This window comes from Zophobas morio, unplaced genomic scaffold (genome assembly GCF_036711695.1).
Source record: "Zophobas morio isolate AGI-343-1 ecotype UQ-CSIRO unplaced genomic scaffold, CSIRO_AGI_Zmor_V1 ptg000007l, whole genome shotgun sequence".
NCBI lineage: Eukaryota > Metazoa > Arthropoda > Insecta > Coleoptera > Tenebrionidae > Zophobas > Zophobas morio.
This window is the reverse complement of record NW_026972112.1, coordinates 6,363,676-6,390,827: the sequence shown is the minus strand read 5'-3', so window position 1 is coordinate 6,390,827 and position 27,152 is coordinate 6,363,676. Positions and strand designations below refer to the sequence as shown.

The 27,152-nt window shown below is 32.6% G+C and overlaps 1 protein-coding gene across 6 annotated transcripts in view; it reads left to right on the top strand.

The window, feature by feature from the left end:
• LOC135124378 (sushi, von Willebrand factor type A, EGF and pentraxin domain-containing protein 1) overlaps window positions 1-27,152 on the top strand; it is a 142,115-nt gene that overhangs the window by 97,310 nt on the left and 17,653 nt on the right. For 5 of the 6 annotated variants that reach the window (XM_064049410.1, XM_064049408.1, XM_064049406.1 and 2 more), the window contains exons 5-8: window positions 17,734-17,925; window positions 18,075-18,251; window positions 26,469-26,651; window positions 26,716-26,895. In XM_064049410.1, the coding sequence (XP_063905480.1) occupies window positions 17,734-17,925; window positions 18,075-18,251; window positions 26,469-26,651; window positions 26,716-26,895 (732 nt within the window). The remainder of the gene's footprint in view (window positions 1-17,733; window positions 17,926-18,074; window positions 18,252-26,468; window positions 26,652-26,715; window positions 26,896-27,152) is intronic. The other variant, XM_064049407.1, reaches the window with a different exon arrangement.

Below are 27,152 nucleotides of genomic sequence, written 5' to 3'. Positions count from 1 at the left end.
GGTCTATTGAGTTTACCAATAATCTGTAATAAAGTATTCAAAGCGATTTTTTCCGACCGCTTCGAATTCCAATCACCCTCTCATTCGCCTGACGTATGATATTAATCCCGGTTTTATTCAAAGTGACACAGCTTTTTAAATCCCTGATAAATTTGTCGAAAAGAGCCGAATCCAATTACTGAGGCACACCGAAGCGTAATTTAGTTTGTGAGGTTTTTTATTTGAACCAATTAAACTTTTATAGTTTCTTTTTGTGAGTTTTTGATCTATTTTGCATGGGCCAACTTCGTCATGGGCTGACCTACAAACGTGGAGGCGCTTTTATGAAAAATGGTTTGATTTATACGATGGACGTTTCCGAACGCGGCAGGGGAGGAATCGCGAAATAAAATCCTGCTTTATTTCGAAACTTCCACCTATCGTTTATAACAAAATATTTTCGAGCGTATTTTATTGCAGCGAGTTCTTTTATAAGAGCCGGGCTTGGAGATATGTTGGCGGAATGCGAGGAGTTCGCTCACGCTATGAATTGGTGCCGGAAAGTTTTTACGGTTTGGGAAGAAAATTCTTATCTTGGTAAAGTGATGCAGATGTTGTAGTGTAAATTGTATTTTTTTTATTAAGGATTTTATAGCTGGGTCACAATATTATTATCGGTCCGAAGAAAAAAGAAAAGATATTAATGTAGAAACCCGATTTTTTTTAAATGCTTCTTCAAACGAAATAAATAGATAACACTTACTTTCACTGAAGCTATCCTATACGTGGAATCAACGGTTGAAAATAATCTCTTTTGTTGCTAAGAGATTGTAGAAAGGTTCCGTGTTCTGTTTTAACTAACAAAGGACGTATTAACAAGACTGAAATTTATTTAGGAGGCCTCAATAATTGCAACACGGCTTCGTTATGTTATTGCGTCTGATTCAGTTAATTTTATTCAGGATGTGCAAATTTTCCTCTCCTTTGCTCCCACGCTGAACATGTAGAACTTTTTTCCTTACAGAGAAAATCAGCGATCTAAGAGACATTATTTTTGTTTTTTATTTCTCGAGCGTAAGCTAAGGAAGTATTTTGTAATCGAGTCCATCGGGCGACTGCTACTTTCATCTATTCTCGACGTTTGATGACCGCTAGAATCATCTGTCTGTCTGAAGATGGTAAAACCGTTGCTTTGCTCTTCCCCACCAATAATGGAAGGAGGTCACCAAATTTTACAAAAGTGAATGTTATTTAAATTTTAGAAAATAATAGCCTCCATTTGTGGTTTATGAATCCGTGTTAAATTTTTATCCTAGAGATGGAGATTTTTATATAAAAAAAAATAATAAAAGAGTAGATATGAACATTTTTTAAATTTTGAATTTTTCGATATCTCAGTTTTGGGATTTTTCAGTTTTTTTAATCATTTCTTTGATTCTACAATTTCTCGATTCTTCAAATTTTCAATTTCCCAATTTCTTCATTTTTCGATTTCACAATTTTTCGATTTTTCAATTTTCGATTTCCTGACCTTTCTAAATTTCCAATTTTTTGATTTGTCAGTTTTTCGATTTCTGAATTTTTTGAATTTTCGATTTTTCGGGTTTTGGATTTTTGGATATTTAACTTTTAATATAATAATAAATGTTTCGATTTTTTGGTTGTTTAACTTTTCGATTTTTCAATTTTTCAATTCTTGACGTTTCTAAATTTTCAATTTTTTGATTTTCAGTTTCTCGATAAATCGATTTATTGATTTTCTCGTTTTCTCGACTTTTCAGTTTTTCATTGATATTTCAGTTTTGGGATTTTCCGATTTTTTTACTTTCACGATTTTCCAATTTTTGGATTCTTAACTTTTACATTTTTTGTCGATTTTAAAGTTTTTTGATGTTTCGATTTCTCGATCTCTCGATTTTTCGACTTTTCGGTTTTAGATTTCTGCTTTTAATTTTTCGATGTTTTATTTTTTCCATTTTTCAGTTTTTCGATTTATCGAGATTTAGATGTTTCGATTTTTTTATTGTACAATTTCTGGATTTTTCAAATTTTTGGATTTATTTATTTATTTTTTAATTTTAAATTTTTCAATTTTTCTTAAATTTTTAGCTTTTTTAGGTTTCTGATTTCTCAGTTTTTCGATTTTTCGGTTTCGATTGTTAAACTCGATTTTTTGAATTTTCGGCTTTTTGATTTTTCGATATTCAGTTTTTCGAGTTTTCAAATTTTCTTCCATTTTTCAGTTTTTCGATACTTCAGTTTTGGGATTTCTCAATTTTTTACTTTCACAATTTTGAAATTATTCGATTTCTCGATTTTTCGATTTTACAGTTTTTCGATATTTCAACTCTCCGAATTTTTAAATTTTAGATTCTTCAGTATTTTGATGGATCGATTTCTCCATCTCTCGATTTTTCGACTTCTCGGTTTTAGATTTCTGTTTTTAATTTTTCGATTTTTTATTTTTTATTTTTTCTAATTTTCAGTTTTTCGATTTCTCGATTTATCGACGTTTAGATGTTTCCAATTGTTGATTGTTCAATTCCTCGATTTTTCTATTTTTCAATTTTTAACTTTCTGATTTTTCGATTTTGGCCTATTTCGATTGATCAATTTTTCGATATTTCTATGTTGGAATTTTTCAGCTTTTCGAATCTTCAGTTTCCCGATTCTTCAAATCTTCGATTTCTAGTTTTTTATTATTTTTTGATTTGCCAATGTTCTAATGTGCCAGTTTTTCGATCATTCCGTTTTTCAATTTTTGAGTTCTAATAACTTTTGAATTTCTCGCTTTTTCAATTTCTTGATTAATGGATTTTTTTACTTACTTATTTCACGATTTCTCGACTTTTCAATTTTTTATTTTTTTAATTTTTCGATTTCAATTGTTTACTTTTCGATTTCTCGATTTTCCAGTTTCGCGATTTCTCAATTTTTGTTCCATTTTTCAATTTTTCGTAATTTTAGTTTTTGGAGTTTTACAATTTTTTCAATTCTAAAATGTCTCGATTTCTGGATTTTTTAATTTTTCGTTTTTTAAACGTTTCGATTTTTCAGTTTTTCAATTATTCAATTTTTTGATTTCTCCATTTTCGATTTTTCATAGTTTTGATTTTGAAATTTTTCGATTATTTAAATTTTTGATTTTTCCACTTCAATTTTTCGATTTTTCGACTACCCGAGATTTAGATTTCTCGATCTTTTAATGTTTCGATTTCTGGAGATTTTAACTTTAAATTTTTTGTTTCCATTTCTCGATTTTTCGATTTTTTGACTTCCCGGCTTTTTGAATTTTTCAGTTTTGGGTTTTTTCAATATTTCGATTCTTCGATTTTTCGACTGTTCAGTTCAATTCCTCGATTTTTAAATTTTAGATTTTTCGGTTTCTCGATATTTCTATTTTTCAATTTTTCGTATCTTTAAATTGAATTTTCTGTTTTTTGGTGTTTCTATTTCTCCATCTTTTGATTTTTCGACTTTGCGGTCATAAATTTTTCAGTTTCTTTAATTTTTTGATTTTTAAAATGTTTGGTTTCTTTATTCTTCAATTTTTTGGTTTTTGAACGTTTCTCGATTTTTCAATTTTTCGAATTCTCTATTTATAGAGAAAAAAATTGTTCAATTTCTCAATCTGTCGATCTTTCGGCTTCTCGGCTTTTCGATGTTTCGAGTTTTCAGTTTTTCAATTCTTGAATTTTTTTGATTTCTCCATTTTCGATTTTTCATGTTTTTGATTTTCAAATTTTTCGATTATTTAAGTTTTCGATTTTTCGACTTCAATTTTTCGATTTTTCGATTTCCCGAATTTTCTATTTTCCGATCATTTGATGTTTCGATTTCTTGATATTTTATCTTTGAATTTTTTTGTATTTCAATTTCTCGCGTTTTCGATTTTTGAACTTTTCGCCTTTTTGATTTTTCAATTTTCCAATTTCTCGATTTTCCTATTTTGCGTTATTTCAGTTTTGGAATTATTCAATTTCCCAAATTTTCATTTTCTCGAATCTTCAATATACCGATTTTTGTATTTTTCGATTTTTTTTTACATTTTTGTATTTTTCATTTTTTAGATTTATTGATATTTCGATTTATCGATTTTTAGATTTCGATTTTTTACTTTTCGATGTCTCGATTTTTCACAATTTTTCAATATTTCGATTCTTCAATTTTTTGACTGCTCAATTTCTCAATTTGTCGAATTCTGGATTTATATAGAAAAAAATTGTTCAATTTCTCAATTTTTCAATCTTTCGACTTCTCGACTGTTCAATGTTTCCAGTTGTCGGTTTTTCAATTCTTCAATTTTTTTTATTTCTTCATTTTCAATTTTTGATGTTTTTGATTTTCAAATTTTTTTATTATTGAAGTTTACGATTTTTCGGCTTCAATTTTTTAGTTTTTCGACTTTCCGAATTGTGGATTTCTCGACCTTTTGATGTTTTGATTTCTCGATATTTTAATCTTGGATTTTTTATATTTCGATTCCTCGCGTTTTCGACTTTTGACCTTTTCGGTTTTAGAATTTTTCAATTTTCCAATTTTTGATTTTCTCGATTCTTCAATATACCGATTTTTGTATTTTACATTTTTATATTTATTGATATTTCGATTTATCGAATTTTCGGTTTCGATGTATTCTTTTCGATTTATCGATTTTTCAGTTTCGATGTATTACTTTTCGATTTATCGATTTTTCAATTTTTCGACTATTCAATTTTTCAATTTTGGATTTTCAAATTTAGATTTTTCTATTTCTCGATCTTTCTATTTTTCGATTCTTCGATATTTTCACGTTTCAATATTTTTAATTTCAAAATTCAAAATCTTTCAGTTTTTTGTTATTTCGATTTCTCGATTTTTCGATTTTTCAATTATTTGGTTTTTAAATGTTTTGATTTTTCCGTTTTTCGATTTTTCAATTTTTCGAATACTCGATTTACAGAGAAGAAAAAACGTTCAATTTTTTTATTTTTCGACTTCTCTCGACTTTTCAATGTTTCGATTTTACAGGTTTTCAAATCTTCAATTTTTTGATTTCGCCATTTTCGATTTTCAAATTTTTCGATTGTTTAAATTTTCGATCTTTCGATTGTTCTGCTTTTAATTTTTCGAATCTTTAGTTTTTCGATTTTTCAGTTTTTCGATTTCTCCATTTATCGAGATTTAAATGTTTCAAATTTTTTGATTGTTCAATTTCTCGATTTGTCGATTTTTCAATTTTTGAATTTATCGATTTTTTTTATTTTAATTTATTAAATTATTCAATTTTCAACTTTTCGATTTTTCTATTTTGGCTTATTTTGATTTTTCAATTTCTCGATTTTCAGTTTTTCGATTACCCAATTTTCCAATATTCCTGTGCTGGGATTTTCAGTTTTTTGATTCCTCAGTTTCTCTATTTTTCAGTTTATCGATTCTTCAAATTTTCGATTTCTCGATTTTTTATTTTACTATTGTTGACAGTTCTAGCTTTTCAATTGTTCGATTTCTTAATTTCTCGATTAATCGATTTTTTGATTTTCCAACAGAACTTTTGCATAACTAAGACGACCGCCTATTCAGTACCCATCAAGTGAAAAACATGGTAATATTACTCCGCATACTTTTAGGTTGGCAATATTGAATCATTTGGGCCGATTTTGTCACATTTTAAATTTGGTGCCACGAAATTCATCAGTCGATTGTGGCGCATAATTTAAAATATTCATTGTTGCCAACTTAAATTTGACTACCGACAAGTAGTACCACGTTTTTCACTGAATCGGCGGAAATCTTACTGGTGTAAAAGGTCTATTTTTCAATTTTTGGATTGTTTTATTTTTAGATTTTTTATATTTTTGTTTTTTCAATTTTTCTATCATTTAAATTTTCGATTTTTCTCATTTTCGATTACTCGATATTCCAGTTTTTCGGTTTCTCAATATTTCTTCCACGTTTCAGTTTTTCGATATTTCCATTTCAGGATTCTTCGATATTTCTATTTTACAATTTTTCGAATTTTTAAATTTTACATTTTTCAGTTTTTTGGTGGTTTGATTCCTCGATCTTTCGATTTTACGACTCCTCGGTTTTAGATATTTTAGTTTTTCAATTTTTCAATTTTTTTAATGTTTCGATTTTTCGATGTTTCGATGTTTCGATTTTTCGATGTTTCGATTTTTCGATTTCCCAATTTTTCGTCAATTCAGCTATGGAATGTTTCAATTTCTCAATTTTTCATTTTCTTGATTTTTAAAATTTTGGATTTTTCGATTTATCGATTTGTCAGTTTTCACTGTTCACTGGATTTGTTGTTTTTTTATTCTTTAGATCATTTTGTAGCTTTATATTTTTCTTGGGCACTAGTGATTCACTCTGTATATGCATTAGGATGTATGGATGTATGTAGTACGGGGACGGTGTTTATCGCTGTAAATCAGCATATTGGTGTTTTATCAATTAAAAACGGATTTCACTGGTTGTAGTCCACATTTCTAGCAAAAATAACAAACCAAAGTGTTCTTTAATCCGACAATGTACAGTTATCCTGTAAACACACTACTTGTTTACACCACTGGTGTAATAATAAATTTACACACCACGATAACAGTGTTTGACCGAGCTAAAGCGAATTAAAATTTAAACATAGCGTAAACCGAACTTAATCCGATTTTATACAATGATATTAAAACTTCCCTTTTTTCTCTCAAACAAGCTGATATCCAATATTCAGGTAACTTTAGACTTCGTTTTAAAACTTGTTTTTAACTTCATTATTCATTAACGATCTTGTTTCAACTTCTTAAACAGTGCTACAAGTTCAAAGTTCCCTACTCCGTTTTTGTTTTCGGCTGCGTTAGGCGAATGTAACTTTTCGGAATTTTTGCGAGTTTAATTAAATAATAAAATAAGAGAATAAATTGAACGCGGAACTCGGAAACGTAACATTTCGGTAGACAAAAGACAGCAGGAAGGAGTATAAATGTAGATAGCTAATCATTAAAAAAAAATCAGTTTGTACTATTGGCTAAATTACGCCGATATGGAAAGAACTGTTTTATTAGAACGTTTTTACTTTATAATTTATAATAAAAGTGCCGGTTATAAATCACGAGAACTGGATAAGATAAAAATGCTTAACTTCCTCGACGTATGAGAAAACTAGCAGAAGCACTCCTTGCAAATAACTTTAATCCATTTAAACTCTGCAATAATTAATGTCTTGGAGAGAAATTAATTTGCGCAGTACTCTATTCACCGAAATACTAGCAGGAGTTTTCCGGCTCACTCGAATTAAGAAACTTATTTTCAGGGAAATTTCACCAAGATTTAAAACTTTTAAGTCGACCAGCAAAATTTACACATATAATCTGAGAATGTATGAATAGCTTATTGTTAATTACTAGAGAGCGGATTTATAAGCACAAAAAAATTAAGCATAAGCGCTTAAATAAGCACAACATTTTCAATAAAAAAGTTTTATTTTAAGCAAAAAAGCATTAAAAACATAATCATATTACAAATCAAAGAACACTTCTTAGAACTTTGGATAAAATATTATTACAATAATCTTAGACTTTATATTTTACACACGTATTTCAGTTTTCTTTAAAACAATTTATGATTGTAATATGTTCCAAGTTGTCCACTGTAAAATTTTTTCGCCGATCATTTAAAATGTGTTTAAAATTGGAGAATGTGCGTTCAACATCCACACTCGTTGGCGCAAATTTGAATTTTGCAACTAATGTTGAATCTAACTCCAAATTTTCCACCTTCTGGCCTTGTAAAACACGAGCAACGTCGGAAAGAACACCGAAACCTGCATTTTTATTTAATCCTTCGTCAAGTTTTTGAGATACTCTAGTACCAATATCACCCCTTACTGCGTTTGCTTGTTGTTTAAATTCTTTCACTAAGTTTATGGCATCTACCAACAACATGTTGGGTTTTTCTAACTTTTCTATTACCTCGAATACGAATTGATAATTGCTTGTTAGAAAAGCTAGATCTTGACGCAAATCTTTGTTTTCCAAAATATTTATGCAATCTTTAATCGATTGAGAGGAATCTTCGCTAAACTCCGTAACTACTTCCTCAAATTCTTTGATATATTTGTCATAATAAAATGTGGCATGTAACCATGTTCCCCACCTCGTTATAATTGGCTCTGGGGGCAATGGTATGTTTGGAAATTTTTCCTTAAAATGTTGCACTCTTAGTGGGGCTTTAACAAAAATCTTTTTACCATTTGCCACTAATTTATTAACAGTAGGAAACTGCAAACATATTCCTTCAGCCACTCTGTTGAAACCGTGGGCAATGCAAGTAGAGTGAATTAAATTGGGGTACAATATTTTTAGATTATTCCCTGCTTTCAACATATAACGAGCTGCATCCGAGATCATCAATAAAATTTTATTCGCCGGTATGGCATTTGGCAAAAATAGTGATGTAAGACTGTCATTTACAAATCTGGTAATCGTATTGCCATTTGTTTTATCTAACATTTTCAAACTTACTACATACCCTCGACTAGGGAAATTTTCATTTAAGATTCCGACAATTAAACTTGCCACGTATCTTCCACAACTATCGGTTGTTTCATCGACAGCGAACCATAAATAATTATCTCCAATGCGATGTTTAATTTCGTTGTAAACTTGCTGAAACACTGGGCCTACATAATTTTTTCGGAAAGTACTTTCAACCGGAATATATCGATTGCAGTGTTTTTCAAGGAATTCTTGAAGAGGGCCTTTCTCCAATTTTTTTAAAGGTATATTGGACTGGATCATCATTTTACATAAATCGAAATTAAACTGAAACTGCTCATCTTTTGTGGAAGTAGATGCAACAGATTCATGTATGGTCTGCTGTTTAATTTTAGAAACTTCAAACATTTTCTTCCTTTCTACATGAAGAGTCGTTCTGACATGTTGCATCACGGTATATTTTTTATCACTTTGAATCTAAAACAACGTACATATATAGGATTAACAAAGGACAATAGGTAAAAAAAAAATAGTGGGCTTACGGTTTTCACACAAGCTCTGCAGAATATTTTGTTGTTTTCTAATTTTAATTCTGGAAAATCCCTTATCCACTCATCCGGCGTCGATTTTACTTTCGGCATTCTTTTAAAATATTAGTAATATTACCAAAAAGAACTCAACATGTAACAAGGGAGAACCACGTATAACACTGTACTACGACAGATGCGATAGACTGATGGTTGTGAAATAAACAGTTCATTTACTTAAAAGTTTCCATTAGAAAAATTTTAAGGTAGGTAGTTGGGTACAATAATCCTTTTTTCTAGAAAATCTTCAACGGTCTTGCCGCAAAATGCCGAAAAAGAACATCCGGTTAAAAGCTTTAATTCATTATCAACGGAAGTAAGGATTTAAAGTCATAAAATCAATGCAGTATTTTTCCAATTCTATAATAAAATTTTATTACCCAAACGACCGGAACCTATTCACAGAAAGGATCTTGAATAAGTGTACTTCAATGGTCAAGTCCAGGTAAAATGCATACGATACGATACGGCTAACTAACAAGTATTTGTCATCCCGACAAGACCGGCATTTGAACAAAATATGCATCAAAACTCACATTCGTCGAAAAAAGCGTTAAATAAGCATATAAGTTTTAATATGCATAAAATTGAAAAAAAAGCAAATAAGCATAAAAAAAATGTGTCAAATGACTCCAAATTGTATCATAGTTACAGATATAAAAAAGTTTTGAAGTGCTTACATTTTTCACAAAAATCATTAAACCTAGAAATCCGCTCTCTAGATTAAACACGAAGAATTTTCCACGGAAAAATTTCTACCATGACATTTTCTTTCCTGAGTATCGGACTCTGATCCGATTGTTGCTTTTTGTTGCTTCGTTGCAGTTTTCTTTGATCCTTGGAGTTCGTAATGGCCTATCTTGTAACTGCAGCTTCCATAAATTTAAAACGTCGCAACTCCTATCCCATTAATTCTAAACGAACGAATGTCAAATTCTGGTTAAGAATTAATTGTCTTAATAAAATAATGTGTAAGTTTTCTCCTTCTAGAAACCACGTAATTTGGACAACGTTTGAATTTTGATCAAGTAATTCACAGTTTGAGCAGAATGATTAGAACACTGTGGATAACGTGATCGTGGTACAAGACCGAAAACCACCCGACAACGTCAACTTACAATTTTAGATATTACTCTCTAATAACGTATGAAGATGGTATGGTAATTCCGGAGTGCCTCCGAGCCAAGACTTAATCAAGAAACGAGAAGGAATTTGGGAAAGCTTCTCGAGCCACATTTACTACACTATAACAATAATAACAATGGACTTGCTCGCAAAACAGGGATTGTAATTGGGGATTTGGGGAAGAAATTATTGTTTCTACCTTAGCCCGCTTTTCCGGAAGTCGAGCAATATTTTTGATAACGTGGAGGGAGAGTCTGTTTTAATTTCACACTCGAATGTAAGCGGAGATATCCATTGTCGTAAAACAAATTCTGTTTAGGTTGCTTTCTAATAATAGACTTTCGTTGACGGTGGAGGTTAAGTTTAGAACAAATATTTTATTTTGCAGTCACTGTTTACCCGGAAGATAGCAGACATGTAAAGTTGCGGGTTTATGGGGAGGATTTTGAGTGTGTTATTTTTGGAATTTAGCAATAAACGGAGGAGTTATCTCGGCGATATTTTCTCGCGGATTATCATTTTCTCGTATTCTGTTTACAGAGGCTTTGCAGGCTTGCCGAAGTAAGTAAATGTTAAGGTGTTTTTATGAAAATGGGTAAATAAATTTAAGTTATGTTGGAAAGGAATTTGTTTTAATTGTTGTTTTTACATAAGAGTTATAAAATCTGTAAAAAATCTACTTTTTATATGGTTTGGGATGTCATAATGATTTTTTTTTAACTCCATTGTGACCTGCTTTTTGTAAGAGTAGACAAAGAGCGTTCTCTTTGATTGTAAACAGGAACGCACAAATTTTATCTTGTGTATTATTCTGTCATTCTAATAAAATCGGTTTATTCAAGCATTTTATTCAAAGGGAATAATGAAATCGTTTAGAGCATAAACGACGACTGTTTAATGTGTTTTTATTAAAACTCTCAATCGTTGTAGATTATTTAAATGTTTTGGACGTATTTAATAAGTCTTAACTTCTAATTATTTTTAGACAACTTTTCATTTTTTGACCATTCTTCAGCACCCTTTGCAAATTATCTAACAACATTTTCTTGTAGATTTCGGTTTGTATTTCTTCTAAAATTCCAACATTTTTCCAAGAATCGATAAAATGAAAAACGAAGATTTTCATATATAATTTCCCAAGTGCGAGGAAAATTATCAAATAATTTCGAAATGTCAAACACGAGTGCTTGCTGGGGCATTTAAAAGTACGAGTGCCCCAGCAAGCACTCGTGTTTGACATTTCGAAATTATTTGATAATTTTTCGAGAAAGAGGGAAATTCGGTTAGAGAATTGCATGATGATATTTTTGTAATTGAATTGAAATTAAAAAGTTGGTTTTGATCCGCGGTTACCATGGCACTGATGCTGTTTACTTTTTTCCTGTTTTTTCGCCGTATTGTCAACGGTAGAAATACGATAATGAATAAGCGATTTAGTGATAAATCTTTATCAGATATTGGAGATAGTATTGTAAGCAGGGTTCCGCAGAATACAAGAAAATCACATTCTTCTGTGTGGAGTTAGTTTGAAAACTTTTGCTCTGAACGGAATTATATTTTGCAAGCAAGTACTACACCTGAAGAAATCAGCAATATCTTAATGGATTATGCATATAACATGAAGAAAGTCGATGGATCAGACTACAAAGAAAGCTGTGTGAAAACGCTGTGGAATGTGACTGCAAAACTTGTCCAGGAAAAGTTTTTCAACGAATATCAAATTTCTATTAATCCATTCAATGATTTATGTTTCAAAAAAGCCCGAAATGCTCGAGACTCCAAACGTAGAGAGCTGCAGGCACAAGCTGATAAAAGAAAAATTAGTTCAGTAGCACTAACAGAAGAAGAATTAATGAAAATCAAGAATTTGTATTTAGAAGAAAATCCCGATGGATTGCAAAAAAAATTCTTTTTTTTAGCCTCTTATGAATTGGCATGGCGAGGTGGAGAGGCAACGAATTGTTTAATTAAACATTTTAAATATGAGACAGACAACAATGGAAAAAGAACAGGACGTATTGAGTACAATCCGATTTTTAGTAAAACAGCATAGGGAGGTAATCATCGTTTGGAAGATAGCAAGTGGTTAACAACAAATAAGGCTGATTTTCATATGTGTCCCGTACGTGTTCTAACTTTACTGTTGTCAAAGAGAACCCCGAATATAACCTGCGAGAGACTGTTTCTAACTGTGAATCCATATTGGAAAAAATCCAGTTCCTCTGCTTGGTACAAAAATACACCCATAGGACGTAACGAAATTAACAAGTGGACGAGATGTGCTGCAGAAGAAATAGGTATAGACACGAAGAAAGTTAAAATAACCAACCACAGTACCAGATCGACAGTTGTTTCACATCTCGTCAAAGCCGGAATTAGTGAACATCAGCTCATTAAAATAACGGGTCATAAGAACGCAACTTAGCTAAAACCTTATCTTAAAGTGGACCAGGAACATCATACAAAAATTGTGGATCATATGCAGGGTCGCACTGCTACACAAAATGCTATTGTGACAAGCGGAACTTTTTCTTCTGAGGGTGCAAGATTGGAAAGTGAAGAAACAGCTAACAAAATTGTCTACAATAACTGCACATTTCAAGTGACGAGTTGTAATAATGTAAATTTTTAATAAAATTGTAATAAATGTTGTCTAAAACACTTGCAATTTAATTTTTGAAATTTGAATGTCAACTTTGACAGCGCTGATAATTTTTTGAAGTTGTCAAAAAATTTCCACTTATTAATTTGAGCTACAAGCGTGTTATCGATGTCAAAAAGCAATCAGAACCTCAAAATTATCAAATAATTCAGTAACACGTGATCAAAATTCAGTGTTCTTATTGGATCAAAAATATCAAAATGCAATTCTCGATAAAATTTTTCGAAAATCTTGGTTCACGACCAGTATCTGCATTATTGCTCCGGGGCCATCAACATGTCATATTTTTAATTCAGCTCACCGAAATCTGTCTTCAAGAATTTTTTGTGGATTTTTAGGCAACTTCGACAAAATCTCAAGTTAAAAAAAAAATGACGAAATATATGAGCTTTTTCCGACCATTCTAGAAAATTATCAAAAGAATTTCTTTTGTTGATTTCGACATCCGGAAGTTTTAACTACTTTCTGCAAAACTTTCTACCATTTTGCCAGATTCGTCAAAATGAAATACGACAAATTTTGAGATATTTTAAAAATTCGACTTTGAAACTGAATATTTCGAAAAGCAGTCATCCTATTCAGCTTGGAATATTTTCCCTGATGGACATCTCATTCTTGCACCCATTATTTTTTCGTAAATTTTGGTCAAGCATCTTTTCCGCAATTGTGTTAAATTAGTCCTTAGTGAAAATGCCAAAACGAAATGTGATAAATTTTGAGATTATTTTTAAAACTGGAATTTGAACCTGAATATTTTGAAAACCAGTTGTCGTGTCGAACTTGGATTTTTTTTCTAATAGTCATCTTATTTCTGCACAAACCCAATTTCTTTAGAATGTTTGGTCAACCAGTTTTTGCTGAATTTTCGATGTGTGCTTGCAATATTGTTCCAGGACCATCAACACATTGAGTTTTTGATTTCAGGAATTTTTTGTGTATTTTTTGGCAACTTCGTCAAGATTTCAATTTTCCAAAGAAAAGGAGAAACGAGCACTCTGGAAAATTTCCAAAAGAATTTCTTCCACTGATTTCGATTTCCAGAAGCTTTTACTGTTTTGTTTTTCAAACATATCTATCAATTTTCCGGAATCGCCAAAATAAAATACGACAATTTTTGATATATTTTAAAAATTCGAATTTGAACCTGAATACTTCGAAAACCAGTGGACGTAGCGAGCTTAGATTATTTTCCCTGATAAACATCTCATTTCTGCACAAACCCAATTTTTTTTGTAATTTTTGGTTAAGCAAGTTTTCCGGAATTGTTCTAAGTTAATCTTCAGTGAAAATGCCTGGATCGCTCCAGAATTTTCGATGTTTGTCTACAAAATTGTTTCCGGGATCATCATCATGTGATTTTCTGGATTCAACTCATTGAAATTTATCTTCAAGAATATTTTGTGGATTTCTAGGTAACTTTGTCAAGATTTCAATTTAAAAAAAAAACTAAATTGATTACATTTTCCCGAACATCCTCGAAAATTACCAATTTTTTCCGCTTATTTCGACCTCCAGAAGCTTGTTTTTTTTTATTTGAACCTGAATATTTCGAAAACCAGTTATCGTATCGACCTTGGATTATTCTCCCTGATAAACATCTCATTCCTGCACAAATCTAGTTTTTTTCGGAATTTTTGGTCAACTAGCTTTTCCGGAATTGTTCTAAATTTAGTGAAAATGGCTCGATCACTCCGGAATTTTCGATGTTTGCTTGAAATATTGTTCGGAACATCATCATATTGAGTTTTTGGATTCAGCACATTGAAATATCTTAAATATTTATTTGTTGATTTGTAGGCAACTTCGCCAAAATCTTAATTTTTCAAAAAAAAAAAAAAACAAATTAACAACATTTTCCGGAGTATCATCGAAAATTACTAAAAGAATTTCTTCTGTTGATGTCCCCTTTTATTTTTGTAAAAATTCTACCATTGTTCAGATCGCCAAAATTAAAATGTGACATATTGTGAGATATTTTCAACATTTAATTTTGAACCTGAATTTTTCGAATGTCAGACATGGTATCCAGTTTGGATTATTTTACTCTATAGATGTATGATTTCTGGATAAACACGATTTTTTTCATAGTTCTTGTGCAACCATATTTTCCGGAATTGCCAAAAATTAGAGCTTAATAAAAATGTAACGATTGTTTTGGAATTTTCGATGTTCGCCTGCAATCTTGTTCCAGAACCATCAAGACATTGAGTTTTTGAAATTAGCTGATTGAATTTTATCTTCAGGAATTTTTTTTGGAGAGAAAAAAAAAACTTAACTTCGCCAAGATTTCAATTTTTCAAAGGAAAACGAAAACCGAAATTGATGACATTTTCCGGAGCATTCTCGAAAATTTCCAAACGAATTTCTTTCGCTCATTTCGACCTCCAGAAGCTTTTACGGTTTTGTTTTTTCAAAAAATCCTACCATTTTTCCAAAAGCACCAAAATGAAGCAAGACAAATTTTGATGTATTATAAAAATTCGACTTTGAATCTGAATAGTTCAAAAACCAGACATCATATCCAGCCTGGATTATTTTTCTTGATAGACACTTCATTCCTGCTAAACCCAGTTTTTTTCGTAATTTTTGGTCAACCAGCTTTTCCGGAATTGTGTTAAAATAAAATTTAGTGAAAATGCCTCGATCGCTCCGGAATTTTCGATGTTACAACATTGTTCCAGGACCAACAACACATTGAGTTTTTGAATTCAGTTCATTGAATTCTATCTTCAGGAAATTTTTGTGGATTTTTAGGCAACTTTATCAAGATTTCAATTTTTCAAAGAATAAAGAAAAACTAAATTAATGATATTTTCCAGAGCATCTTCGAAAATTTCTAAAAGAATTTCTTCCGCTGATTTAGACCTTCAGAAGCTTTCACTGTTTTATTTTTTCAAAAATTCCAATCATTTTTCCAAAGTCGGCAAAATGAAGTCTGACAAAAAAAAACAGTCATCGTATCGAGCTTGGATTATTTTCCCCGATAGACATCTCATTCCTGCACAAACCCATTTTTTTCGTAATTTTTGGTCAACCAGCTTTTCCGGAATTGTCCTAATTAGTATTTAATGAAAATGCTTCGATTACTCCGGAATTTTTGATGTTCGCTTGGAATATTGTTCCGGGACCATCAACACTTTGTATTTTTGAATTCAAGTGATTGAATTTTATCTTCAGTAATTTTTTTGTGGATTTTTAGGCAACCTATTTTTTACTTTACTTTATTTTCCTTGATATACATCTCATTCCTGTACAAACCCTATTTTTTTCGTAATTTTTGGTCAGCCAGCATTTCTGGGATTGTGCTAAATGAATCCTTAGCGAAAATGCCTCAATCGCTCCGGAATTTACGATGTTCGAAGATCAACATATTGAGATTTTGAATTCAGCTCATTGAAATATCTTCGAATTTTTTGTGGATTTTTAAGAAACTTCAAGATACCAGTTTTTCAAGAAAAAAATTAATGATGTTTTCCTAAATATTTGAGTTTTTTCTCCAAAGGCTCGATTTAAATAAAAAAAAAATGAAATTTATGGCCTTTCCTGGAAAATTACCAAAAGAATTTCTTCTATTGATTTTCCTACAGAAGTTTTTACTGTTTCGTTTTCGCCAAAATTTGGATTATTTTGTCATATAGACGTATGATTTCTGGACAAACACAATTTTTTTCATAATTTTTGGTTAACCAAGATTTTCCGGGATTCCACTAAATTAGACCTTAATAAAAATGCAACGATTGTTCTGAAATTTTCGTTATTCGCCTGCAATCTTGTTTCGAGATCATCAACACATTTAGCTTTCGGATTCAGCTCATCGAAATTTATCTTTAGTAATTTTTTGTGGATTTTTGGGCAATTTCGCCAAAATTTCAATTTTTCAAAAAAAAAAAACGAAATTTATGACCCAAGTTTTTGAAATCAGCTCGTCGAGATCTACCATATAACTGAAAACTTTTTGAGGATCTTAAGCAACTTTTCAAAAATCTCAATTTTTCATACGAATACGTCTAAGATTAAAAAAAAAATCTCCGAATCTATACTCCAAAATTGTTCTGACAGTATAAGCTTGCTATTGTTACATTATGCTCCTACATATTATTATTAACATGTTTAATGTTTATCCTTACCAAAAGGAAAATGATTACATAAACGTTTATTCAAAAGTGCGCTATTATGGATTGGTCGTGCTGCAGAGGCGAAGAAATTCTGTCCAAATAATTTATGCAAATTTTTTATGCAGACTGTATTGAATGGCAGAATTTAATATTTTAGTACTTGTAAAAATAGAGTTATACTTTTTTATGGCTATTTTTCACTTGCTGAAGTTTTTTCAAAAAAAAAAAAACGAAATTTATGACCCAAGTTTTTGAAATCAGCTCGTCGAGATCTACCATATAACTGAAAACTTTTTGAGGATCTTAAGCAACTTTCCAAAAATCTCAATTTTTCATACGAATACGTCTAAGATTAAAAAAAAAATCTCCGAATCTATACTCCAAAATTGTTCTGACAGTATAAGCTTGCTATTGTTACATTATACTCCTACATATTATTATTAACATGTTTAATGTTTATCCTTACCAAAAGGAAAATGATTACATAAACGTTTATTCAAAAGTGCGCTATTATGGATTGGTCGTGCTGCAGAGGCGAAGAAATTCTGTCCAAATAATTTATACAAATTTTTTATGCAGACTGTATTGAATGGCAGAATTTAATATTTTTGTACTTGTAAAAATAGAGTTACCCATTTTTAATTAATTAACACAAACCAAACTAAAAAATATGACAAAAAAATTAAAAAAATGTGAGCCCCTAGCTATCGCTTTATACAGAATTTGACGTTTCCTTGTCTATCTGCATCTCCCGTCACTCCTCACCAAATGTTGTATTTCATAATTCGCAGTTTACTGCCTGTCACCCCCGACAATTGATCACGCCCGACACAATGCCCTTCCGGAACAAACCACCTTCGACCTCGACTCGACTCTGCAGTACTACTGCCACAACGGCTACGTGACGAACGGTTTCCCCAGGGCCAAATGTCTGGCTATCGACGGTCAAGCCTCCTGGTACGGCCCAGACATTTCCTGCGAACGTAAGCCCATCGCTATATTTAAACCCATACAGGATGTTTCATTCAAAACCGCTTCCGTGTAACTCTTCGTCACAAAGACACAAAGTTACCAGGAAGCGGTGTGCCAACGAAACACCCTGTACATACCCAATAACGGGGGTTATTCGCAGCGAATTCCTGCGGCGCTCCGACCGACATATCCCACGGATGGCACGCCGGCGAATGTTACACATACGGATGCCGTATAACTTACCACTGCGCCGAAGGATATGAACTCGTCGGGAAAAACGAGCGATTGTGTCAGGCTGACGGCACCTGGACTCCCAAGGAATTGCCTACTTGTGTTCGTAAGTTGCCAACTTTACGACGGCACATGTTTAATAAATATGGGACGGAGGCTGGCCTGCATAAATTATTTATTGGGGAATTTTGATGAAATGTAAAGTCGAGTTATGAAAGAGGATCATAAATCTTTGATTGGACATTTTTACTGGGCATGTATTTCAGCGTTTGGCTGCAAGCAAAAGTCAAAAGTGGGTCGATATGTCTGTTACACATGGTGGTTCGAAATTCTGCTCCTGTTTAATGTATAGTAATGTTAAATTTTTATGTTGTTTTTAAAACTAAAGAGTGAAACGGTGTCTCTATAAACGCTACCAACCGCGATCCCGCACTTTATAATATAAGCCAATGTTTCCTTCTTATTATGTTTTCTTTTGTCTCAACTTTGGAAGTTCCGGCTCAGTTTTTCGTCAGTTTTATATTTATGAAATTATGAAATTATGCGAAAAAGAGCATAAATTTGAATGCTCTATAAACCGCGATGAAAATGCATGCTTGTGGCGGATTCGTATACGAGAAGATGGTGATAAGTTAATAGCCGGAAGATGTTCAAAACTATTTATCAACACCCCCTCGTATGTCACAACTGCTCCACATCTTGTAGATGTTTATAAGATTAACGTGAATTATTGACAGAACTCATAAAATTTGACAAAAGTAAGATTCCTAGCTAAAATAAGTATGATAGTTTCTTTGGTATTTTCAAGCTCATAAGATGCCGGAAATGCTAGAAAATACAAGAAAAAACTTGAAAAGTAACATTTCAGAAGTTTTTTTAACGAATTTTTGAATCTACCAACAAGACTACAAAGAAAGTCGAAATATACTTCAGAGCTCATAAAATTCGACCAAAATAAGATTTCTAGCTACAATTGGAAAGTTTCCTTGGTAGTTTCGGGCCCGTAGAATGCTGAAAATTCTAGAAAACACAAGAAAACTTTTGAAACATGACTTTTCTGTAGTTACTTAACGAATTTTTTGAATACAAAGTTACAAATTCGTTAGAGAAATTGTGAGAGTATTTTTTTTACTGAAAATAGATTTTGGAAATCGTGTTTTGAAAAATATTTTGAAAAAAATATATGTAGTCTGAAGTCACTGAGTCAAAATATAAAATTTTCTTGAAAATAAAAATTAGATTTACATTTAAATCTTCAAATCTGTGGATTTATTTTAAAATTGCAAATTCGTTGGAGAAATTGAAAGGAAACATTCAAAAATTGGAAAGTTTTCCAGAAAATTCAAAATTCTTTCATGGGGATTTTAAAATTGTATTTTTTAACTGAAAAAAAATTGGAAATTGTGCTTTCGAAAATATTAACAAGATATTAAATTTTCTTGAAAACCAAAATTTTTGGAATGAAAAATTAATAGATTTATGACTTACATTTAAATATTCTTCAAATTGCGGATTTATTTCAAAATTACAGATTCGGTTAGGAAATTGTGAGAAAACATTAGAAATTTAGCTCCGAGAATTCTGAATTCTTTTATGACCATTTTGAAATTGTATTTTTTAATGAAAAAAACATTTTTGGAAATGCGCCTTAAAAAATATTTTGGAAAAATTACGATAGTTGTTCTTAGCAGCTGATTTAAAATATTAAATTTTCGAAATTGAGCTTTCAAAATTATTTAGCCCCGCCCACCCACCCGTTCTTCTTTTCTTCTGAAATAAGAAAGGCATTCTTATAGCAAATGATATAACAAAAAGAAACGATTATTGTTTTTACCTCTTTTTTAATTAACTCCGCCCACTTAAAAGACTCTGTAGGAAAAAGTTAAACTTAGCACCGCCCACCCACCCGTTCTTTTTTTCTTCTGAAATAACAAATGCATTTTTACAGCAAATAATAATATGACAAAAAAATATAGGATTATCCTTCTTTCTTTTCTTTGCAACAGCCCAGGTTCTATTGGTTTCTTGCCACTTTACAGAAGAACATATAATTAAATCCACCACTTAGCCCGCCTTCATTTTAGTGATTCATTGGATCTGACTGAAAGATGGAAAGAATAGGGTGGGTGGGCGGGGCTAGTACCTGCCCAGATAAGACTGATTTTAGCGAATAACAAAATCTAAAAAAATAAAGGGCGGGTGGGCGCGTCTCTTACTTGCCAAGAAAAGACTGAACAATATTTATAGTAGTTACTGGAATGAAGAGAGGGAGGGTGGGTGGGCGGAGCCACTGCTGGGTTATAAGATTCTGTTGAAAAAACTAAACTCAGCCCCGCCCAACTCTTTTCTTCATTCCTCTGACCTATTTTATTTATTGTACAATGGTAATTGAATCCTATTTTGACAAACGATAGAATCTATGTATTAAAACAAAGTCAAAAGATTAATTTGTGGATTTATTTTAAAATTACAGATCCATATATATTAAGAAAAAACAGAAAAATTGGTGTTTTTCTGAAAATTCAAAATTTTTTTGTGGTGATTTTAAAATTGTTTTTTTTTGAACTGAAAACAAATTTTGGAAATTATGTTTGCAAATGTATAAAAAAAATACACAAGTTGTTTTAAGCCACAGAATTGGATATTTTGTTCCTAACATTCTAAATTCTTTTATATTTTTTTTAACTGAATTAAGCTTTTAAAATATTTTAAAAAATTTCGATAGTTGAGTCAAGGCATTACATTTTCATGAAAACAAAAATTTTCGTAGTGAAAAATAAATAATTAGATTTACGATCTTAACATATAATTAACAGTATTACGAATGGTTACTAGAATGAAGAGGGGGTGGGTGGGCGGGGCTGTTGCTTGCTTATAGAAGTCTCTGTGAGAAATAGGTAAACTTAGCCCCGCCCACCCACCCGTTATTTTTTCTTCTGAAATAAGAAATGCATTTTTATAGCAAATACTGCAGTAAAAAAAAACGATTAGCGTTTTTTTTTTCTCTTTAACAACCCAAGCTCTATTGGTTTCTTGCTACTTTACACAAGAACATAGAATAACTCCGCCCATTTACTCCGCCTTCATTTTAGTGATTATCTGGATGAAAGTTGGATTTTATATCAATCGATCAATCAATCAATCAATCAATCAATCAATCAATTTAGAGTAGTCACTGAAATGAAGAGGATGTGGGTGGACGTGCTTATAAAAGACTGTAAGAAAAAGTTAAACTTAGCCCTGCCCACCCACCCGTTCTTTTTTTCTTCTGAAATATGAAAGGCATTCTTATAGCAAAATGGTATAACAAAAAAAAATACGATTATCGTTCTTACTTCTCTTTTTAACAGCCCAGGATTTATTAGTTTCTTGCCACTTTACAAAAGAACATATATATAATGAACTCCGCCCACTTACCCCGCCTTCGTTTTAGTGATTCATTGTATCTGGTCTAAATGAAAGATGAATCTTATACTGATGAACAGAAATAAACTCGTTAAAATGAGAATAGGGCGGGAGGGTGGGGCTAGTATTTGCTAAGGTAAGACTGATTTTGGCAAATAATACCCTCTTAAAAGATAGGGGGCGGGTGGGCGGGGCTATCACTTGCCAAGATAACACTGAACAATATTTAGAGTAGTCGTTGGAATGAAGAGGGGGTGGGTGGGCGGGGCAACTGCTTGCTTATAAAAGACTCTGTAGGAAAAAGATAAACTTAGCCCCGCCCACCCACCCGTTCCTTTTTTCTTCTGAAATAAATGTATTTTTACAGCAAATATTGTAATAAAAAAAATAGGATTAACGCTTTTTTTTCGCTTTAACAGCCCAGGTTCTTTTAGTTTCTTGCCACTTTATAGAAGAACATATAATAACTCCGCCCACTTACTCCGCCTTCGTTTTAGTGATTCATTTTATCTGGATGAAAGGTGGATTTTATACTGATAGGCAAAAATAAAATCGTTAAAAAGTTAAACTTAGCCCCGGCCACCCACCCGTTCTTCTTTTCTTCTGAAATAAGAAAAGCGTTCTTATAGCAAATGGTATAACAAAAAAAAATTGCGATTATCGTTTTTACTTCTCTTTTTAACAGCCCAGGATTTATTAGTATCTTGCCACTTTACAGAAGAACATATATATAATTAACTCCGCCCACTTACCCCCACTTCGTTTTAGTGATTCATTGTATGTGGTCTAAATGAAAGGTGAATCTTATACTGATAAACAGAAATAAACTCGTTGAAATGAAAATAGGGCGAGGGGGTGGGGCTAGTATTTGTTAAGATAAGAATGATTTTGGCAAATTACACCCTCTTAAAAGATAGGGGACGGGTGGCCGGGGCTCTCACTTGCCAAGAAAAGACTGAACAATATTTAAAGTAGTCATTGGAATGAAGAGGGGGTGGGTGGGTGGGGCTACTGCCTGCTTATAAAAGACTCTGTAAGAAAAAGTTAAACTTAGCCCCGCCCACCCACCCGTTCTTTCTTCTTCTGAAATAAGAAATGCATTTTTACAGCAAATAATATGACAAAATAAATAGGATTATCGTTCTTTTTTTTCTTTTTAACAGCCCAGGTTCGATTAGTTTCTTGCCACTTTACAGAAGAACATATAATTAAATCCACCCACTTAGCCCGCCTTCACTTTACTGATTCATTAGATCTCAATGAAAGATGGATTTTATACTGATGAACAGAAATAAATTCGTGCGAATAGGGTGGGTGGGTAAGGCTAGTACCTGCCCAGATAAGACTGATTTTGGCAAATAACACCCTCTAAAAAAAAGTAAAGGGCGGGTGGACGCGGCTATTACTTGTCAAGGTAAGACTGAACAATATTTATAGTAGTTACTGAAATGAAGAGGGGGGTGGGTGGGTGGGAGGAGCTACTGGTGGTTTATAAGATTCTGTAGAAAAAAACTAAACTCAGACCCGCCCACTTCTTTTCTTCATTCCTCTGACTTATTTTATTTATTGTAAAATGGGAATTGAATTGTATTTTGACAAGCGGTTTAATCTAGGAATTAGAACAATGTCAAAAGATTAATTTGTGGATTTATTTAAAATTACAAATCATATAGGGAAATTGGAAAAAAACAGAAAAGTTGTTTTTTTCCGAAAATTCAAAATTTTTTTATGGTGATTGTATTTTTTTGCACTGAAAACAAATTTTGGAAATTATGTTTGCAAACATATTTTGAAAAAAAATACCCTAGTTGTTTTATGGCAGAGAATTGGAAAGTTTGTTCCCAATATTCTAAATTCTTTTATGGTGATCTTAAATATTTTTTTAACTGAATTGAGCTTTTAAAATTATTTCAAAACATTTCGATAATTGAATAAAGGCGTTGAGTCAAGGCATTCAATTTTCTTGAAAACAAAAATTTTCGCAGTGAAAAATTAATAATTAGATTTACGATCTCTGGATTTGAAGATAATAATTAACAGTATTACCAGTAGTTACTAGAATGAAGAGGGGGTGGGTGGGCGGGGCTATTATTTGCTTATAGAAGTCTCTGTGAGAAAGAGGTAAACTTAGCCCCGCGCACCCACTCGTTCTTTTTTCCTCTGAAATAAGAAATGCATTTTTGTAGCAAATACTGTAATGAAAAAAATGGGATTAGCGTTTTTTTTTCTCTTGAACAGCCCAGGCTCTATTAATTTTTTGCCACTTTACAGAAGAACATATAATAACTCCGCCCACTTACTCCGCCTTCATTTTAGTGATTCATTTTATCTGGATGAAAGTTGGATTGTATACTGATAAACAAAAATGAAATCGTTAAAATGAGAATAGGGCGAGTGTCCGGGGCTATAGTGCCTACTAAGATAGGACTGATTTTGGCAAATAACACCCTTCAAAAAATAAAAAGAAGAACTCGTTAAAATGAGAATAGGGCGGAAGGGTGGGGCAAGTATTTGCTAAGATAAGACTGATTTTGGCAAATGACATCCTCTTAAAAGATAGGGGGCGGGTGGGCGGGGCTACCACTTGTCAAGATAAGACTGAACAATATTTAGAGTAGTCATTGGAATTAAGAGGGGGTGGGCGGGCGGGGCTACTGCTTGCTTATAAAAGACTCTGTAAGAAAAAGTTAAACTTAGCCCCGCCCACCCACCCGTTCTTTTTTTCTTCTGAAATAAGAAATGCATTTTTACAGCAAATAATATGACAAAAAAAAATAGGATTATCGTTCTTTCTTTTCTTTTTAACAGCCCAGGTTTTATTAGTTTCTTGCCACTTTACAGAAGAACATATAATTAAATCCACCCATTTAGCCCGCCTTCATTTTAGTGATTCATTGGATCCGAGTGAAAAATGGATTTTATACTGCTGAATATAAATAAAATCGTTAAAATGAGAAAAGGATGGGTTGGCGAGATTCTATTACTTGTTAAGAACAGACTGAAAAATATTTATAGTAGTTACTGGAATGAAGAGGGTGGGTGGGGGGAGCTACTGCTGGTTTATAAGATTCTGTAGAAAAAACTAAACTCAGCCCTGCCCACCTCTTTTCTTTATTCCTCTGACATATTTTATTTATCGTAAAATGGGAATTGAATTCTATTTTGACAAGCGGTAGAATCTAGGAATTAAAACAAAGTGAAAACATTAATTTGTGGGTTTATTTTAAAAATACAAATCCATAAGGGAAATTGTGAAAAAACAGAAAAATTGTTTTTTTTTCCGAAAATTCAAATTTTTTTATGGTGATTGTATTTTTTTGAACTGAAAACAAATTTTGGAAATTATGTTTGCAAACATATTTTGAAAAAATTACCCTAGTTGCTTTAAGCCACAGAATTGGAAATTTTGTTCCTAAATTTCTAAACTCTTCATGGTGACCTTAAAATATTTTTTTAACTGAATTGAGTTTTTAAAATTATTTCAAAAAATTTCGATAGTTGAGTCAAGGCATTAAATTTTCTTGAAAACAAAAATTTTCGCAATGGAAAATTAATAACTAGATTTACGATCTTTGGATCTGAATTAACAGTGACCATAACAGTATTACGACTAGTTACTAGAATGAACAGGGGGTGGGTGGGCGGGGCTATTGCTTGCTTATAAAAGTCTCTGTGAAAAAAAGGTAAACTTAGCCCCGCCCACCCACCCGTTCTTTTTTCTTCTGAAATAAGAAATGCATTTTTGTAGCAAATACTGTAATAAAAAAAATGGGATTAGCGTTTTTTTCTCTTTAACAGCCCAGACTCTATTAGTTTCTTGCCACTTTACAGAAGAACATATAATAACTCCGCCTACTTACTCCGCCTTCATTTTAGTGATTCATTTTATCTGGATCAAAGGTGGATTTTATACTGATAAACAAAAATAAAATCGTTAAAATGAGAATAGGGCGAGTGTGCGGGACTAGAGCCTGCTAAGATAAGACTGATTTTGGCAAATAACACAATTAGGGTACACAAGAGAAGAATATACTTACCAAAATATAAGGGACATACTAAATTTAAGCACTCTTAAAAGCAGAAGATTACATACTGACCTTATTTATGTTTTTAGATTATTTAATGGTTATATCAGCTGTTCAGAACTGTTAGCACTTTTTAGTTTAAACTGCCCCACAAGACAGATGAGAAGCAATCCAACTTTTCACACGAAGCTGCATCACACGAATTATGGATTTTTTTCTCCAATAGCTAGATTAACTCGGGAAGTTAATGCACATGATGTGGAAATTTTTGGTCCGTCCTTAAGACAATTTAAATCTAGCATTGAGAATTTAGTTATTTAATGTATGTAAAACTTAATGTAATTTGAGTGTAATTTTAAGTTTATTTAATCTGATTCACCTACATCAGCACTAATTATTGTAATATGTACTAACACCCTTTAGAACAATAAAAAATGGCGGATTGGTGGGCGGCGCTATCACGTGCCAAGATAAGACTGAACAATATTTAGAGTAGTCTAAAATGAAGAAGGTGTGGGTGCGCGGGACTACTGCTTGCTTATAAAAGACTGTCAGAATGTCGTGTCAATCACAATCGTCAAAATAGGTCGAAATATATTTCAGAACGTAAACTATTGATAAACATTATCCTCAAAATCTGTACAGTGTACAGTTTAGAGCAGAACGTAGAACCACCAAGAATAAATTACCTCAACCCATAAATTTCACTGCATTTTTGACACCCATCAGGTCATTCTTCCACCATATAGAAGCCAAAAACCAAACAGCTACATCGTTGAGTTAACCCAGTTCTCTATATATTTTACCAAGCTTCTACGACATTTCGCTTCGCAGCTGCTCTTGCCAGCAGTGTCCAGTGCCAATCCTATTTTGTTTGTGGTGTTCGTCTTATGTGGTTACAGCGGTTCAGTGCAGCCCCCCTGAGAACCCTCGCCATGGCAAGGCCATCTACACTTCCTGCAGCTACAACTCGGTGGTCAGCTACGAGTGCAAGTACGGCTACACCCTCATGGGCGAGAGCACCCGCAGATGCGGCGCCGACCGGAAGTGGTCCGGCGCTCAGCCCATTTGCAAAGGTAGGGTGCATGGCAGGGTCGCCCATCATTCGACCATCACGTAATTTTTTTTGCGCATGAGTAGAGATTAACTGTGGACATCCCGGGCGGCTGTGGAACGGCTGGCTGGAGAACATTGAAGGGGGCACCGGGTTGGGTGCTTCCATCATTTTCCGGTGCCACGAGGGGATGTTGCTCGTGGGCAACACGTCGACGGTGTGCCAGATCGACGGCAAGTGGAGGTACCCGCTGCCGAAGTGTTTGGGTGAGTTGTTGAGTGGGAGGAACGCTTGTTTTTCTCGTTTTATCATGATCATGTTAGTGTTGGTAGAGGTTGGCAACGGGTTATGGGGGCGGTAATTGTGGACGGTAGTTTGCCACTTTACTTGATTATGTTCGGGAAGGGCACGAAGTGTACAAGTAATGCATTCGTATTTATGAAAAAATGTGTTTGATAAATGAGTTTTTCAAATGGGATTAAAAATAACTTTTTCTACGACCGTTTTAAAAGTAATAATACTT